The sequence below is a fragment of the Lolium rigidum genome, chromosome 3, assembly GCF_022539505.1.
Source record: "Lolium rigidum isolate FL_2022 chromosome 3, APGP_CSIRO_Lrig_0.1, whole genome shotgun sequence".
NCBI classification, from domain to species: domain Eukaryota; kingdom Viridiplantae; phylum Streptophyta; class Magnoliopsida; order Poales; family Poaceae; genus Lolium; species Lolium rigidum.
This window is the reverse complement of record NC_061510.1, coordinates 356,283,828-356,300,486: the sequence shown is the minus strand read 5'-3', so window position 1 is coordinate 356,300,486 and position 16,659 is coordinate 356,283,828. Positions and strand designations below refer to the sequence as shown.

Genomic DNA, 16,659 nt, shown 5'->3' with positions numbered 1-16,659 from the left:
ATCGAACAAGTCGTGAGTAACCAAAGGACACTACTGCACCATTTTTTATCCCTGAAATTGAAATTCTGTGCACGACTTTTCTGTACCTAAAAAGTGGAATCGTGTTGCAGGTGAAGGAAGAAGACATGACCTGCGTGGCTGGGGGCTTCAAGCTGACGCATCCATCGGCGTCGCCATTCATCAAGGAACTAGTGAGCGAACTCTTCCCATGTTCCGATGACCCTCGCCCTTCACGACCGTAGAGCCACAGTGGCTAATTTCTGCCTTGCACAGGTCGGTACAGCGGACAGCGTCCGAGGGCTACCGAGGGAGCTCACCGAGAAACTTATCACACAGTCGTTGGAAGCACAATAGTTCGATTTGTCTGTTACCAGCATTGTAAGAACATATTAACATGTTGGTTTTGAACATCCGATTTTTGACAATAAACATGCTCGTGTCTTTTACGTGCGTGTGGACTTTTAATAAGAAAAAAATGCTGCAACATAAGAAAATAAAAATGAAACTCATGCTCTGAAAAGCAAATTTTGAAACACCATTTTTTTCTTGGCACATGCCAGTCCTCTGTCCGCTTTACATAAAAATTATATGCACCCATAGTGCAGGGCCATGCACATACACAATTGTTTTCAATGGTATTTCAGCCTCTTCCTCTCCCTTGTGTAAGGCACCACTGCCATCCCCCTCGTTTCATTGTCTAGTCTACTCTCTATGAAAGGTGGTTGGTAATCAAGGTTTCATTCTGTAATGTATATACTCTCTGTTGCAACCTTTTTCTTTTACCACAAATTGAGTTGTCTCCGGCATGAACAAACCAACCAACATCACTGGCAGCTTCAGCAACCGAAATGAATTTAATGAGAAACTTCAGTACATCCAATAATAACTTATGTGCCTTCTGTTGCAACCTTTGTTGCAAAGTTGTATATCCCAATCTCCCATCTGTTTATTCCAATAGAGCCCATTCCTAGCCAATCAAATGATATTTATGTTCTTCCATCAAGAACATAGTTATCAATAATGCTAAACTAAAGTACTAAACCGGTTGGCATAGAATACAATCGACAAAGTGACAAGTAGGCGAATAGAAGACCCAAAACTGCCTAGGTGGTTATTTGTTGCATAAGACAGTGGTGGGAGCTGAAGGAAAGAGTGGCCTTCAAATCATGGTATGCTTTTCTAAGGATTAAGTTTCGCCTAGCCTACCTTTCCTACCACGGAAACCAAGCTTCTCAGGGTAGTCGGAAGTATGGTAGGCAACTATTAGAACTAAATTTGCTGGTCTCCGTCCTAAAAATGATTATAAAAAAATATAGTTATCAAAATATAAAAAGGTGAGATATAACTTCGAAGAGATTGTCGCTAGATACCCCACGGTGAAATGGATCATCATTTAGACTCATCTTTATGAGTTATGGCTTTTGATACTTTTAACTTGAAATTAAATGCACACGATTACCTTGTGCTGGGGCCTTACCTTTTTAAACTTGTTGTAAGACCCCTTTTTAATTTAAGAGCAAGTAGGCCACTCACTTGATATAATTCCTTAAAACCAATCTAATTTACGCTTTGGAAGTTTCTGTAAGCATGCTTACCTATTCGTATGCCAAAACATCCATTAAGATATTTCTTATATATTAAGATATTTCTTATATACCATTTGGTCTAGAGATCTTTGCCATAAAATTTATTTATATCTACAATATCAAAAGTATAACATATGCAAATATACATCGTGAAGAATCTAATGTTATTTAATTGGTATTCTAGATGGTAACACTTTTTTCTACATACTTAGTCAACCTTTACATTGTTTGACTTTAAAAAAAGGCTATATGCGGTACATTTTGTCAAGGAGGGAGTATAGTAGTAGATAGTTTATGCAATTTTAAACACTAATTTATGAAGAATACAATGTTATAAAATAAATTTATAAATATAGTGATAATGCAAATGGATTTCTCATTGATATATACATTAAAACTGTATAGCAAAAAACGCCTTACTAATGTTTAGTAACATTACTATGTGGTTAACTACATCAAATAAGTAATATTAAATTATACTCCTTGCCAAGAACATAGCATGCTACAATTAAATTTTAAATATAAAAAATTAGTATAAAATTAAATTAATTCAATTTGACTGGGTCAAATCTATGCTTGAATCGTCCCTGGTCACTGGCGCCGGCGCAGGATGCCTTACCGACAATTTCCTGAGAGGCGTAGAGACGATCACGAAATCACTGGCGTCTGAAATGGTCACAGACCTTGGCGGCAATTGTCATGCCGGAGCGGGACCCATCATCTAAAAGTATGTTGGAGGAGAATGAAGATCTAGGTAGGTGGTGTGGTGGTGTGGCGGCAAATTCAGCATCTTAAATACAGTGACGCGCAACAACGAGGTCATGCATTGTCTTGGAGATATGGCGGACTAGCGGTGTTCTCCTTTTATTGCCCTTACTAGCATAGTGATACTTTGATATCGTTGATATTTTAGAATTGTTAAAAGAAAACCATAAGTTTCTAGTTGCTGACAGCAAGCATGTTCATTGATTGTGAAAGCTCTCACGATTGATTTTGGTTTCCTAGATCTTGGGGCGCTGGTGCTTTGTTCCTCTTTTAGTGAGTGTCTCGGTAATTGTAGATTTGAGAGATTTCATGGACCTACTTGTATTTTTTCCTTAGGACATGGTCTTTTTGCAATTTTTCTGAGTATGTATCCTTTCCCATCTAGCCAGGAATTTTGCATGTTATTTTATTTTATTTGTATTTTAATGATTGCTTAGTGGTTTCTTAGGATAGAAAAGAACTCATTGCAAACTTTTTCAGGAGTATGTTATTTTATTTTATTTGTATTTTAATGATGGCTTCATGGTTTATTAGAATATAAAGGAACGCATTGCAAACTTTTTCATGGGAATCTAATGCAACATTTTTTCTAGTCCACACTTATTTCCAGAATAAGAGGATTTGATCATAGATTTTATTTTCTTTTATGCTTCTTTATTTGCTTTCCAGTTCAGGGTGTTTATTTAATATTGCATTACCTGTTGAACATATAAGCAAGTTATCATATGAATTAATCTGAACTAACAGTTGATAAATCATGACTACATAAACAGCAGATGAACAAATCATGCAGATGAACAGAGTAGATGAACATATAGCATATAGACAAGATAAACCTATCGCATCTACTCCAAACAGCAGTACTAGAAACTCTAGTAAGATCTGAAACGAGGATGACAGAAACATGTACCGTTCAGTGTTGGCGGCAGCAGCAGCAGGATCGGCGATGTTGGCGGCAGCAGCATCCTAGTTGTCGCCCATGTTGAGGTTGCCAAAAAGGTTGTCGATGTCCGGAAAGAAGTCGTCGTTCGGGAAGTCGTCGTCGGACGACGTCGTGTTGCCAGTAGTCACGCGTAAGCGCTCCCTAAAAACTTGATTGCCCCTCACTCGTACAGGTCTACGAGAGGCAGGGTTCCGGAGGCCTACTGTCCCGCCGCTCGGTGCACGCCGAAGGACGGGATGAGCAAGACGAAGGCGGCGGCACAATGAACTGAAAAGAGGCGGTTGCATATGGTGTCTCGTACATGGTAGGGTTTGCGTCCGCGCTTATATAGTGCGGTTCGGGAAGGTCGTGGGACTGATACGTCTCCGACGTATCGATAATTTCTTATGTTCTATGCCATATTATTGATGATACCTACATGTTTTATGCACACTTTATGTCATATTCGTGCATTTTCTGGAACTAACCTATTAACAAGATGCCGAAGTGCCGGTTCTCGTTTTCTCGCTGTTTTTGGTTTCGTAAATCCTAGTAACGAAATATTCTCGGAATTGGACGAAACGAAGACCCATGGGCCTATTTTGCCACGAACCTTCCAGAAGACCGAAGAGCATACGAAGTGGGGCCACGAGGTGGCGACACCACATGGCGGCGCGGCCAGGGGGGGGCCGCGCCGCCCTATGGTGTGGGCCCCTCGTCGGCCCCCGACTCTGCCCTTCCGCCTACTTAAAGCCTCCGTCGCGAAACCCCTGATGCGAAAAACCACGATACGGAAAACCTTACTGAGACGCCGCCGCCGCCGATCCCATCTCGGGGGATTCTCGGAGATCTCCTCCGGCACCCTGCCGGAGAGGGGATTCATCTCCCGGAGGACTCTACACCGCCATGGTCGCCTCCGGAGTGATGAGTGAGTAGTTCACCCCTGGACTATGGGTCCATAGCAGTAGCTAGATGGTTGTCTTCTCCTCATTGTGCTTCATTGTCGGATCTTGTGAGCTGCCTAACATGATCAAGATCATCTATCCGTAATACTCTATGTTGTGTTTGTCGGGATCCGATGGATAGAGAATACCATGTTATGTTAATTATCAAGTTATTACATATGTGTTGTTTATGATCTTGCATGCTCTCCGTTACTAGTAGAGGCTCTGGCCAAGTTTTTGCTTTTAACTCCAAGAGGGAGTATTTATGCTCGATAGTGGGTTCATGCCCGCATTGACACCGGGACAAGTGACGTAAAGTTCTAAGGTTGTGTTGTGTTGTTGCCACTAGGGATAAAACATTAGCGCTATGTCCGAGGATGTAGTTGTTGATTACATTACGCACCATACTTAATGCAATTGTCCTGTTGCTTTGCAACTTAATACTGGAAGGGGTTCGGACGATAACCTCGAAGGTGGACTTTTTAGGCATAGATGCGGTTGGATGGCGGTCTATGTACTTTGTCGTAATGCCCAATTAAATCTCACTATACTTATCATGCCATGTATGTGCATTGTTATGCCCTCTCTATTTGTCAATTGCTCTGATCGTAATTTGTTCACCCAACATGCTTTTATCTTATGGGAGAGACACCTCTAGTGAACTGTGGACCCCGGTCCATTCTTTTAATACCGAAATACAAATCTGCTGCAATACTTGTTTTACTCGTTTTCTCTCGCAAACAATCATCTTCCACACAATACGGTTAATCCTTTGTTACAGCAAGCCGGTGAGATTGACAACCTCACTCGTTTCGTTGGGGCAAAGTACTTTGGTTGTGTTGTGCAGGTTCCACGTTGGCGCCGGAATCTCCGGTGTTGCGCCGCACTACATCCCGTCGCCATCAACCTTCAACGTGCTTCTTGACTCCTACTCGGTTCGATTAAACCTTGGTTTCTTATCGAGGGAAACTTGCCGCTGTGCGCATCACACCTTCCTCTTGGGGTTCCCAACGGACGTGTCAACTACACGCATCAAGCAAATTTCCGGCGCCGTTGCCGGGGAGATCAAGACACGCCTGCAAGGGGAGTCTCCACTTCTCAATCTCTTTACTTTGTTTTTGTCTTGCTTTATTTTATTTACTACTTTGTTTGCTGCATTATATCAAAACACAAAAAAATTAGTTGCTAGTTTTACTTTATTTACTGTCTTGTTTGCTATATCAAAAACAAAAAAAAAATAGTTTACTTGCATTTACTTTATCTAGTTTGTTTTATTTACTATTGCTAAAATGGCCAACCCTGAAAATACTAAGTTGTGTGACTTCACTAGAACAAATAATAATGATTTCTTATGCACACATATTGCTCCACCTGCTACTACAGCAGAATTCTTTGAAATTAAACCTGCTTTACTTAATCTTGTCATGAGAGAGCAATTTTCTGGTGTTAGTTATGATGATGCTGCTGCCCATCTCAATAATTTTGTTGAACTATGTGAAATGCAAAAATATAAAGATGTAGATGGTGACATTATAAAATTAAAATTGTTCCCTTTCTCATTAAGAGGAAGAGCTAAAGATTGGTTGCTATCTCTGGCCTAAGAATAGTATTGATTCCTGGACTAAATGCAAGGATGCTTTTATTGGTAGATATTATCCCCCTGCTAAAATTATATCTTTGAGGAGTAGCATAATGAATTTTAAACAATTGGATAATGAACATGTTGCTCAAGCTTGGGAAAGAATGAAATCTCTGGTTAAAAATTGCCCAACCCATGGACTGACTACTTGGATGATCATCCAAACCTTCTATGCGGGACTAAATTTTTCTTCGCGGAATTTATTGGATTCAGCTGCTGGAGGTACCTTTATGTCCATCACTCTTGGTGAAGCAACAAAGCTTCTTGATAATATGATGGTTAATTACTCTCGAATGGCACACGGAAAGAGCTCCACAAGGTAAGAAGGTAAATTCCGTTGAAGAATCCTCTTCCTTGAATGATAAGGTTGATGCTATTATGTCTATGCTTGTGAATGATAGGACTAATGTTGATCCTAATAATGTTCCGTTAGCTTCATTGGTTGCCCAAGAAGAACATGTTGATGTAAACTTCATTAAAAATAATAATTTCAACAACAATGCTTATCGGAACAATTCTAGTAATAACTATAGGCCATATCTTTATAATAATGGTAACGGTTATGCCAATTCTTATGGGAATTCTTACAATAGGAATACACCCCCTGGACTTGAAGCCATGCTTAAAGAATTTATTAGTACACAAACTGTTTTTAACAAATCTGTTGAGGAAAAGCTCAATAAAATTGATATTCTTGTTTCTAGAGTTGATAGTCTTGCCTCTGATGTTGATCTTTTGAAATCGAAAGTTATGCCTAATAGGGATATTGAAAATAAAATTGTTACTACAGCAAATGCCATCCAAGTTAGAATTAATGAGAATATAAGATTAATGGCTGAACTGCGCGCTAGGTGGGATAGAGAAGAAAATGAAAAACTAGCTAAAAAGGAAAATGTAGCTAAAGTTTGGACTATTACCACCACTAGCAATGCATTCACATGTTGCTGCACCTCCTACTATCAATGGTAAAATAATTGGTGTTGGCAATGCTTCTACTCCTAATGCAAAGCGCGCAAAATTACCCGAAACTGCCTGTGATAAAACTGCTGAAATTTTTTCCAACCTTGGGGATGATAATCCCATTGCTTTAGATTGTAATGATTTAAATTTTGATGATTGCCACATCTCTGAAGTTATAAAGTTCTTGCAAAAACTTGCTAAGAGTCCCAATGCTAGCGCTCGTAAACTTGGCTTTCACAAAACATATTACAAATGCTCTCATAAAAGCTAGAGAAGAGAAACTAAAACTTGAAACTTCTATTCCTAGAAAGCTAGAGGATGGTTGGGAGCCCATCATTAAAATGAGAGTCAAAGATTTTGATTGTAATGCTTTATGTGATCTTGGTGCAAGTATTTCCGTTATGCCTAAAAAGGTCTATGATATGCTTGACTTGCCACCATTGAAAAATTGTTATTTGGATGTTAATCTCACTCGATAATGCTAAAAAGAAACCTTTGGGGAGAGTTGATAATGTTCATATTATGGTTAACAATAACCTTGTCCCCGTTGATTTTGTTGTCTTGGATATTGAATGCAATGCATCTTGCCCCATTATATTGGGAAGACCTTTTCTTCGAACCGTTGGTGTCACTATTGATATGGAGGAAGGTAATATTAAATATCAATTTCCTCTCAAGAAAGGTATGGAACACTTCCCTAGAAAGAGAATGCAGTTACCTTATGATTCTATTATTAGAACAAATTATGATGTTGATGCTTCATCTCTTGATGTTACTTGATATACACTTTTCGCGCCTAGCTGAAAGGCGTTAAAGAAAAGCGCTTATGGGAGACAACCCATGTTTTTACTACAGTATTTTTGTTTTATATTTGAGTCTTGGAAGTTGTTTACTACTGTAGCAACCTCTCCTTATCTTAGTTTTGAGTTTTGTTGTGCCAAGTAAAGTCTTTGATAGAAAAGTAAGTACTAGATTTGGATTACTGCGCAGTTCCAGATTTCTTTGCTGTCACGAATCTGGGTCTACCTCCCTGTAGGTAGCTCAGAAAATTAAGCCAATTTACGTGCATGATCCTCAGATATGTACGCAACTTTCATTCAATTTGAGCATTTTCATTTGAGCAAGTCTGGTGGCCTAATAAAATCCATCTTTACGGACTGTTCTGTTTTGACAGATTCTGCCTTTTATTTTGCATTGCCTCTTTTGCTATGTTGGATGAATTTCTTTGATCCATTAATGTCCAGTAGCTTTATGCAATGTCCAGAAGTGTTAAGAATGATTGTGTCACCTCTGAACATGTGAATTTTTATTATGCACTAACCCTCTAATGAGTTGTTTCGAGTTTGGTGTGGAGGAAGTTTTCAAGGATCAAGAGAGGAGTATGATGCAATATGATCAAGGAGAGTGAAAGCTCTAAGCTTGGGGATGCCCTGGTGGTTCACCCCTGCATATTATAAGAAGACTCAAGCGTCTAAGCTTGGGGATGCCCAAGGCATCCCCTTCTTCATCGACAACATTATCAGGTTCCTCCCCCGAAACTATATTTTTATTCCGTCACATCTTATGTACTTTGCTTGGAGCGTCGGTTTGTTTTTGTTTTTGTTTTGTTTGAATAAAATGGATCCTAGCATTCACTTTATGGGAGAGAGACACGCTCCGTTGTAGCATATGGACAAATATGTCCTTAGGCTCTACTCATAGTATTCATGGCGAAGTTTCTTCTTCGTTAAATTGTTATATGGTTGGAATTGGAAAATGCTACATGTAGTAATTCTAAAATGTCTTGGATAATTTGATACTTGGCAATTGTTGTGCTCATGTTTAAGCTCTTGCATCATATACTTTGCACCCATTAATGAAGAAATACTTAGAGCTTGCTAATTTGGTTTGCATATTTGGTTTCTCTAGAGTCTAGATAACATCTAGTATTGAGTTTTGAACAACAAGGAAGACGGTGTAGATTCTTATAATGTTTACAATACGACTTTTATGTGAGTTTTGCTGCACCGTTCATCCTTGTGTTTGTTTCAAATAACCTTGCTAGCCTAAACCTTGTATCGAGAGGGAATACTTCTCATGCATCCAAAATACTTGAGCCAACCACTATGCCATTTGTGTCCACCATACCTACCTACTACATGGTATTTATCCGCCATTCCAAAGTAAATTGCTTGAGTGCTACCTTTAAAATTCCATCATTCACCTTTGCAATATATAGCTCATGGGACAAATAGCTTAAAAACTATTGTGGTATTGAATATGTACTTATGCACTTTATCTCTTATTAAGTTGCTTGTTGTGCGATAACCATGCTTCGGGGACGCCATCAACTATTCTTTGTTGAATATCATGTGAGTTGCTATGCATGTCCGTCTTGTCCGAAGTAAGAGAGATCTACCACCTTTATGGTTGGAGCATGCATATTGTTAGAGAAGAGCATTGGGCCGCTAACTAAAGCCATGATTCATGGTGGAAGTTTCGAGTTTTGGACATATATCCTCAATCTCATATGAGAATAATAATTGTTGCCACATGCTTATGCATTAAAGAGGAGTCCATTATCTCGTTGTCCATGTTGTCCCGGTATGGATGTCTAAGTTGAGAATAATCAAAAGCGAGAAATCCAAAATGCGAGCTTTCTCCTTAGACCTTTGTACGAGCGGCATGGAGGTACCCCATTGTGACACTTGGTTAAAACATGTGCATTGCAAAGATCCGGTAGTCCAAGTTAATTAGGACAAGGTGCGGGCACTATTAGTATACTATGCATGAGGCTTGCAACTTGTAAGATATAATGTACATAACTCATATGCTTTATTACTACCGTTGACAAAATTGTTTCATGTTTTCAAAATAAAAGCTCTAGCACAAATATAGCAATCGATGCTTTCCTCTTTGAAGGACCATTCTCTTTACTTTTATGTTGAGTCGGTTCACCTATCTCTCTCCACCTCAAGAAGCAAACACTTGTGTGAACTGTGCATTGATTCCTACATACTTGCATATTGTACTTGTTATATTACTCTATGTTGACAATTATCCATGAGATATACATGTTACAAGTTGAAAGCAACCGCTGAAACTTAATCTTCCTTTGTGTTGATTCAATACCTTTACTTTGATTTATTGCTTTATGAGTTAACTCTTATGCAAGACTTATTGATGCTTGTCTTGAAGTACTATTCATGAAAAGTCTTTGCTTTATGATTCACTTGTTTACTCATGACATTACCATTGTTTTGATCGCTGCATTCACTACATATGTTTACAAATAGTATGATCAAGGTTATGATGGCATATCACTTCAGAAATTATCTTTGTTATCGTTTTACACCGCTCGGGACGAGCGAGAACTAAGCTAGGGGATGCTTGATACGTCTCCGATGTATCGATAATTTCTTATGTTCTATGCCATATTATTGATGATACCTACATGTTTTATGCACACTTTATGTCATATTCGTGCATTTTCTGGAACTAACCTATTAACAAGATGCCGAAGTGCCAGTTCTCGTTTTACTGCTGTTTTTGGTTTCGAAATCCTAGTAACGAAATATTCTCGGAATTGGACGAAACGAAGACCCAGGGGCCTATTTTGCCACGAACCTTCCAGAAGACCGAAGAGCATACGAAGTGGGGCCACGAGGTGGCGACACCACATGGCGGCGCGGCCAAGGGGGGGCCCGCGTCGCCCTATGGTGTGGGCCCCTCGTCAGGCCCCCGACTCTGCCCTTCCGGCTACTTAAAGCCTCCGTCGCGAAACCCCTGATGCGAAAAACCACGATACGAAAAACCTTACTGAGACGCCGCCGCCGCCGATCCCATCTCGGGGGATTACGGAGATCTCCTCCGGCACCCTGCCGGAGAGGGGATTCATCTCCCGGAGGACTCTACACCGCCATGGTCGCCTCCGGAGTGATGAGTGAGTAGTTCACCCCTGGACTATGGGTCCATAGCGGTAGCTAGATGGTTGTCTTCTCCTCATTGTGCTTCATTGTCGGATCTTGTGAGCTGCCTAACATGATCAAGATCATCTATCCGTAATACTCTATGTTGTGTTTGTCGGGATCCGATGGATAGAGAATACCATGTTATGTTAATTATCAAGTTATTACATATGTGTTGTTTATGATCTTGCATGCTCTCCGTTACTAGTAGAGGCTCTGGCCAAGTTTTTGCTTTTAACTCCAAGAGGGAGTATTTATGCTCGATAGTGGGTTCATGCCCGCATTGACACACGGGACGGTGACAAAAAGTTCTAAGGTTGTCTTTGTGCTTGTTGCCACTAGGGATAAAACATTGGCGCTATGTCCGAGGATGTAGTTGTTGATTACATTACGCACCATACTTAATGCAATTGTTCCGTTGCTTTGCAACTTAATACTTGGAAGGGGTTCGGACGATAACCTCGAAGGTGGACTTTTTAGGCATAGATGCGGTTGGATGGTGGTCTATGTACTTTGTCGTAATGCCCAATTAAATCTCACTATACTTATCATGCCATGTATGTGCATTGTTATGCCCTCTCTATTTGTCAATTGCCCGATTGTAATTTGTTCACCCAACATGCTTTTATCTTATGGGAGAGACACCTCTAGTGAACTGTGGACCCCGGTCCATTCTTTTAATACTTGAAATACAAATCTGCTTGCAATACTTGTTTTCTTGTTTTCTCTCGCAAACAATCATCTTCCACACAATACGGTTAATCCTTTGTTACAGCAAGCCGGTGAGATTGACAACCTCATCTGTTTCGTTGGGGCAAAGTACTTTGGTTGTGTTGTGCGGGTTCCACGTTGGCGCCGGAATCTCCGGTGTTGCGCCGCACTACATCCCGCCGCCATCAACCTTCAACGTGCTTCTTGACTCCTACTGGTTCGATTAAACCTTGGTTTCTTACTGAGGGAAACTTGCCGCTGTGCGCATCACACCTTCCTCTTGGGGTTCCCAACGGACGTGTCAACTACACGCATCAGGGACGCAGCCCACGTACGAGTCCACGATCCAGAAAAACCGGAACGAAAACGGCCGTGTTAACGTCCGTTAATGACTCGTAATTGATTACACAATTAATTTCCCAAACAACAAAAAGATAAGCCCAGCTAGGCGAGATTCCCGCAACCCACGGCGCGTTGTGACGAGACAAGGCGAGGTGAGGCGGGCAGCGGAGGAGGAGGAGTGCGCGAGGGCTCTCTCTCTTCTCACTCACTTACTAGGACTAGAACAGCCCACCTTATATACCACTCCAACTCTCTCCCAACTAGCAATGTGGGACTAAACTTTAGTCCCACCCCTTGCCATTCCCACATGGGCCAAAAGAATTTTAGAATTTATATTGGGACATGGGCTAAGACCCAAGGCAAAATTCCAGCATTACCTAGAGTATTTCGGACTCTAACAAACTCAAGAGCTTGGGATACTTGGAATCCAAGGAAGCAGGAGAGGTATTTGTTAGACCATGAGCCTCATAACCTTTGCACTGTCCGGTTTAGAAATCCTTAGCTGATCGAGATTTTTCTAAAAAATGGAGAAAATACTCCAGCCTCTGCATCGAGATGATGCACACAACTTTCATTTTATTAATTATTCACCGAACCCTTATAAGAGAAATACATTGATCAGTTGGAAAACCCACCTACTTGGCGATAAGAATCGCAACAACTACAACCTTGATGAAGGGGGTGTCCATGATCAGGGCTAGATTCTTAGTATGCACCTCATCCACATACTATCAAAATCGCAGCCGCTGTCTTCCGCAAACCCATCTTCAGGACCCGGATCTCCGCATTGATCTTGTCAAACCCTTTGTTGACGCCACCACGGCGCCAGACAATGCCACCGTGCTGTGCATATCCAACAACACATGTCCGTCGTCGAGATCCCATTGTGCCACACAGCCAAAACTTGTCGTCGTTGACGCAGTGAGATGTACACCGCTCTACCTCCCGTCTCCATCCTCTAGTAGTTGCTCCAATGACGATGTCCTCAAGAGAGAGAACGACACCAAAAAGTATCGACAACATCCGATCTGGGAGACTTGGATCTAGGGTTCCCTATGGAACATGAACACCCGAGCCATGGAGACAGAAGCTCCAAAAACGATGCATTCAGCAAGGGAAACAACAGCAAGCTGTGTCGCCATCATCCACCTCAGTTTTCACCGGCAGCGACACAAACCCATGCCAAGGTACGTATATGCCAGCTACTGCTCGATCAAAATGATGCCTCTGAATTGATTCTACAAGAGGTTTTTTCCTTAAGAGTTTTATGATGTGTAACATCTACCAAACTTCTGGGAAACTACAATCCAGTATTAGTTCAGCCCACGCCCCATGTAGCATGGGGCAATTTAAGTTTTCAATAAAGTGAAAAATATGTCACACATATAGTCATACTTCAGGATGAAAATTTGTAACACAAGATATAACATAGCCCATGTTTTCATAACTCCTTTGCGCATCTATTCTTCTTATAAAACAAAACCCCACTAAGTGCAATTAATATTTGTCTATCTCAACCACATCACCTATTCCTTTAGCCAATCATTTGTCCACCTCATCCCACTAATAGTTCTTATTTTATTATCTATCAATACATGCAAGATATTTATATTACCTATTTTTAACAATTAAACTAGCAATGTCATTTTTTCTGCTCGGTGATAATACCGCACCCTCATGTTATATCATTACATAGTTAAGTCATGTGCAACTTGAACACCGAAATAGTTTGGCAACCAAATGAATTCTTTGCGAATTAAACTCAATGTTAATTATGTGCTCTTATATGTAACCACATATGACATTTTTAAAAACATGCGGCAATGTGCATGCATTTTTCATGCAAGCCATCAATATTATTTGGTTCTTTACCTTATCTAAATCAATCACATACACCTCTGGAATATAACGATCTTTAAATTTTCAAATACCTATCCATTTCATGGCTATTAAATTTAGTGTCTCAACTACCATGGCCAACTAAATATTGCATGTTCTATAAACCAAGTTTTCTGTGTTTTATTAGATTTCTTAAAGAGATATCCGCTGCAACACGCGGGGTATCGTTCTAGTTTTTAAAAATCGAAAGGACCACATGCAACATGAAATGTGGACGCAATTACCAGTCGAATATTTGGCATTGGGGACTAGTGCTGCAGTCCACTTGTAAGTTTTTTTTCTTTTCTTGAGTAAGTCCACTTGTAACTTTGTAAGTGTCCGGCGAAAAAAACCACTCTCCTGAAAACAAGCCCAAAACTGCGCAAGTCAAGTTCTTGGGCTTTCTCGTGCTAGGGTACCCCTCGTGCTAGACATGACGGAGCTATTCATTTGGTCATCCCTCCGCCGTTAGGTTTTGCCCACCGCAGAAATTCACTCTTCCCTCGCGGTGGCCGCCGGCCAGAATCGGTCTCCGCCGCCGTTGGCGTGAACTTCCGACGCGCCTGAAGCCCCGACCGCCCCACCCCATATCCATTTCCCTCCGGCAAGTCTCTGCACAAGCCCTTCGCCGCCGTCCCCAACAGCGTCTTCCTCGTCGCGCCGCCTGACCGTCTCCCACGACGCCGTCACCAGTCCTGCGCCGCTACCGTCTCCGGCTAGCTTCCAAGCTCTGGTTTTCTTCAACCAGGTGAGATCTGCTACCTCTTCCCCCCACCTTATTTTCTCGCTGCTCATCAAATATTTGATGCGTCATACTTGTTGTCAACTGTTCTCATCCGCATATTCTTGAACCTGCATTGTGCTAGGCTGCTTCCTAATTCTATGATATCGTAACCCGTAAGGCTTTAGTTGATTTTATACTTGCTACTTCAGTGCTACTCTTCTGTTGTAATATTTTTTTGTGAGGATTCTGTTCTGAATTGTGCTGTTCAAAATTACTGTTGAGAATGTATGCAACTTCTCCATTTGATGTCACGGTTAGACTTGCATATGAGAATTGCGTGTGTGCATGAGTCTTGCGCCGTAGATTCATGCCTTCTTGTCTACATGCTTGATTTCTAATGTGTGCGCATTTTTCTTTGGTCATCTTTAACTGGGTTGCTAGGGAATGAGGTTCACAAAATCATCTGCTATTACTCATTTTACTCACCACTAGATACTTTATTGCTGCGAATAGTATTGCAGTCATATTCAAGGATTGTAGTTATAACTGCTGAATGGTTTTAGTTTAGAACTAATCTATAAAGACTGTAAAACTATGTGAATGCATCTCCAATGTGGCTTTGTGTGCGAGTTGGCGATTTCAGTGTTTGATCACCACGACACCCGCACCTCTAAATTCCTCAACCTGCAATGATACCTTCTATGTTGCACCTGTCCTTGAAGGGGGGCCCATTGGTATTTAGATAAAACGCTTTGATAAGCTTTTCAGTGAGATATATAGGAGGAATACCCTGACTGGGTTATTATTCTTACACACATTCAGAGTAATTTGGAACAGACCTCACTCACCGCCCAAGTTTAGTTGCCTGAAGCAAAGGAAAAGCATTCAACAGTAAAGAAACTACAGGAAATCTTCATCTGATCCAACACACTCTACACCTGATCCTTTTTTTTACGGGGTATACATCTGAACCAACTTTGTTGGAATCTTCCAACTTTGAGCCTACGCCTTGAGCAAGCTGGTGGATTTATAATATATCCAGAGTTGGTCATCCTTTGATAGTTAAGGAATCGAATAGTGCTTTAGAGTTCAGAGTAGTTGTTTTCATTCTTTTTGTTATTTCAGGTGATTGTTATTGAGTCGTTAAGGTTCATCCTTTGTTAGATGAGATTATGGGATGAACTTATATATATACTACTCCGTACTGAATGTTTTGCAGTGTTCTGAAAATAATAGTTTCAAGTTACAGTCTTTTACATGTACATATCGAGCTCCCTGTACTTGCAGCATGGTCACACTCCTATTCCTATAATCCTGTTCTTCTACATAGTGCTCAATTTTTTGATGAGTTTTTTTTCCTCCTTCTGTTAAGGTCACTCGGAAGCAGATGGAGGCCAAGTTTTTCCGGTTTCTGAAGCTTGTTGGAGTCGGCTTTAAAGCAAGAACAGAGCGCGAAGGACGTGAGCTATTTCTGAAGCTAGGCTACAGCCATGAGGTGCAGTTCACCGCCCCACCCGCTGTCCGTGTCTTCTGCTTCAAACCCAACATAATATGCTGCACTGGCATCGACAAGCATCGAGTACACCATTTCGCTGGAGCGGTTCGAAGCAGCAAACCTCCAGAAGTGTACAAGGGGAAGGGCATATTGTACATCGACGAGGTTATAAAGCTTAAGCCTGGGAAGAAGACAAAGAAGTAACAGATGGATAAACCTCCCCATTGCACTTCTAGCCTGCCAGGATGCCATAGCACACTTGTGGTGCATCAGATTTCATGTAGTTTTCTTATGGTGGATTATGGTTGGCCCAATACCATGCTAGACTTCATAATAATGTAATGTATGTACTATATGTGAATCATCTGATGATCCTGTACTGTATGTGAATCATCTGATGAGCTTGTACTGTATGTGAATCATCTGATGAGCCTGTACTGTATGTGATTCATCTGTTGAGCCTGTGTTGTATGGCAAGAATACTATGGCGGTGGACTGCCACATTCCAACCTTTTTGTTTTGTTTTGAGCCTGCTAGATATTATCTTCAGTAATTCAATGTATTTGTTACTGCTGCTACTGTCATCATTTTTTTTTCTCAACATCAGCTTGTCATTTGTCATGGTCTCTGTTCTGATGCACTAAACCACGTGGTTCTAGATGGTGGTATTGTCAAATCTCCTGCTTGGAGTTAAAATATTGAGCTCTGAGATGAGCTTGCATAATAGATGGAACGAGAGAACATCT

The 16,659-nt window shown here is 40.9% G+C and overlaps 1 protein-coding gene across 2 annotated transcripts; it reads left to right on the top strand.

The window, feature by feature from the left end:
* The first annotated feature begins 14,184 nt into the window (after positions 1 to 14,184).
* Positions 14,185 to 16,367, top strand: LOC124700357 (60S ribosomal protein L6, mitochondrial-like). Of its 2 annotated transcripts, none has more exons than XM_047232500.1 (2): positions 14,185 to 14,442; positions 15,800 to 16,367. In XM_047232500.1, the coding sequence occupies exon 2, from the start codon at positions 15,806 to 15,808 to the stop codon at positions 16,115 to 16,117; it is 312 nt and encodes a 103-aa protein (XP_047088456.1). In that variant the 5' UTR covers positions 14,185 to 14,442; positions 15,800 to 15,805; the 3' UTR covers positions 16,118 to 16,367. The 2 variants fall into 2 exon arrangements, with proteins under 2 accessions (XP_047088456.1, XP_047088455.1); XM_047232499.1 differs by having other exon boundaries at positions 15,791 to 16,367.
* Positions 16,368 to 16,659: the final 292 nt, after the last annotated feature.